Genomic DNA, 2,343 nt, shown 5'->3' with positions numbered 1-2,343 from the left:
CCCTCTGTCGAGGGTATAGAGCTAGTAAGTGATTGAGGGAGTATTGAAAACCAGGACTCCTGATTTCAATTCTGGAACTGTCACATGAATTTCAATTGTATTGAATTAAATGAGACCTTTGTTGTCATGTACTAGTAAAATGGTCTATTATGTCATATTAAAAATATAGTATTTATAGTTGAAGAGGACCTATTGATAAGTTCATATGGTCACATACCATTTGGGTCCCCTCTTGAAGGCGATCAATGTCAGATACAACATAACTGCTAAAACTTAAGTTTATTTAAATCCCAAATGAACAAGCATTTCTTGGTCAGTTAATATATCCAGGGTACTGGACCAGAAATATGGGCAGATATGCAAAGTAAGATGTTCCTGTCCTGTGCAATTTATGGTTTTTCAAAGGAAAACACATACAAAAAATGTTTTAATCCAAAATAACACATGATAATAGAATGAGATGTTCAAAATGCTGTGAGATTTCAAATTAGGGAGGGTGCTTCCAGCTAGGGGATCAGTGCAGATTATAAAATGCAATTTTTTTTTAAAAGAAATAACATATTTTATATAAATGGAGACTTTATAATTTTAATTATTTTCTTTCATAGTGCTATGAAATTGCTCTTTGTTTTCAATTCAAAATTTGAACATCTTTTTCCCCTTTATGTCAGGAAATACATGTTTCTGGAAACATATCAAGGAGGGTAACTTTCTTTGTGCCTCCTTAAATATTATCTTCTAGAGCCATAGGTGGTTGCCCTTTGGAGGCATAATTGCTGACCCCCTTTTAAAGGTTCTATTTGATCACAGAATCTGGATAAAAGAAAAGCAGAGCGACTTAATAAATCTAATGGTTATTAAAGGTGCCAAATGAGCACTGATGAGCTCTTCTCTAACTCTAGAGAAGACAAAACCAATATGTACTAATATCATAAAAGAAAAATTAATGTTGAGATACAGCATGGTATAGAGTTTAGGTATTGGATGTGGAACTTAGTTCAAATCCAACCTCTGATATCAGCTGTGTGTTCCTGGGAAAGTCACTTGACCTCAATAGTTTACCATTTCCTCTTCTATAAAATAGTTTGGGGATCAAAGGTCTTAAAAGTGAATGCCAGCTTTCTCTCCTTGGGCTGCCTCGAGGCAGGGTGTCTCTGAGAGCCTCCTGGCGCAGGTGCTGGTGAAAACCCCTTGACAGCCAGAGGCCTCTTTCTGGATCATCACCTGAACATCAAGTGGCTGCCCCTTCTGTGAGCCCAGCAGGGAAGAAGCAGAAGCACAGGGACTCCTGACTGGCCTCTATCCAGGAGTTTACAGCAATGCAGAGAGAAGGATCCTGCCACCAGTTATCGAGAATGAGTGCATACGTTGAGATGCGAAGTGAAGAATCCGATACCAACCCAAAGGAAATTGAGGAGAAGGCTTTCCCTACTCAAAGCCAGATGGCAGAGGGTGTCTCTTTCAAAGTGAAAAATCCAGTAGCTCACGAAGAAATTGCCAAGCCTGGAATCCAGGAGGAAGAGGAACCCCAGGGAGCTGCTGCAAACCCTGGCCCATCAGCTAAGCAGAGTCCTGATGTGTCATCTTACAGTCCTAAAATCTTCATGGGGCCCAAGAAAAACAGGAGAAAGTATGACCACAAAGGCAGGCTGATCTGTAATGGTGTTGATTTGTGCGACTGCCTACAAGTCGATTGTGTTGGCTGATTCTATCCATGCCCCAAGTGTAACTCCAGGAAATGTGGAGTCAAGTGTCCAGAATCGCAAGTGGGTTTACAACAAGGTGGAGGACGAAACTGGCGAGCTGGTCAATGCATTCCCCTTCACCTTTCCTGAGTAAGGTCCTGGCGACACTTGGCTCCCTTTTCTTTCGAGGGTTGAACTTGCTTTTTTACGTGAGTCTTAGGGCTTGGGCAAAGAGTTGGGATGGTTCTAGTGTCAATTGATCATTCCAGCAATAGGGAATAGCACCCTCCCAAATGATTCCATCAGTTTAGTATTTTTTTTTGGCATAGAAAAAAGAATAAGTGATCCCTGCCCTGTTATCTTTCCACCTTCAATTATGACCACAGCCAGTTCAGAAGTGTCTTTAGATTTTGAAAAGAAAAGGAGCCCCACTTCCTACAGCCAGGAGCTTACTGTTTTTTGTGTTATCATTAGTGCTTGGTGGTTAAAAAAAACCAGCTTAAGTATTAACTGCTACTGAATGTGATAATGAGATCATATCCACCATATATTTTCTTGTAACAGTTTTATTTGTTGTTATGTTGTATTTTGGATTCTTTCTGACTTCTCCAATTGAATCTTTCATGTTCAGTAATATTAGATAAATTGTTAAGCTATT

The 2,343-nt window shown here is 39.7% G+C and overlaps 1 protein-coding gene across 1 annotated transcript; it reads left to right on the top strand.

The window, feature by feature from the left end:
* The first annotated feature begins 1,355 nt into the window (after positions 1–1,355).
* Positions 1,356–1,706, top strand: LOC138166573 (ARL14 effector protein-like). Its single transcript, XM_069095062.1, has one exon. It carries the CDS (start codon positions 1,356–1,358, stop codon positions 1,704–1,706), a length of 351 nt encoding a protein of 116 aa, XP_068951163.1.
* Positions 1,707–2,343: the final 637 nt, after the last annotated feature.

This window comes from Petaurus breviceps, unplaced genomic scaffold (genome assembly GCF_028583685.1).
Source record: "Petaurus breviceps papuanus isolate PSGF00001 unplaced genomic scaffold, PetGlider_PUasm1.0 225, whole genome shotgun sequence".
Classification (NCBI taxonomy): Eukaryota; Metazoa; Chordata; class Mammalia; order Diprotodontia; family Petauridae; genus Petaurus; species Petaurus breviceps.
This window is presented reverse-complemented; position numbering and strand designations above follow the sequence as displayed.

What these genes read in the sequence shown, in the direction of transcription:
- LOC138166573 (XM_069095062.1), top strand. Translation starts at nt 1,356, where the DNA reads ATGAGTGCATACGTTGAGATGCGAAGTGAAGAATCCGATACCAACCCA.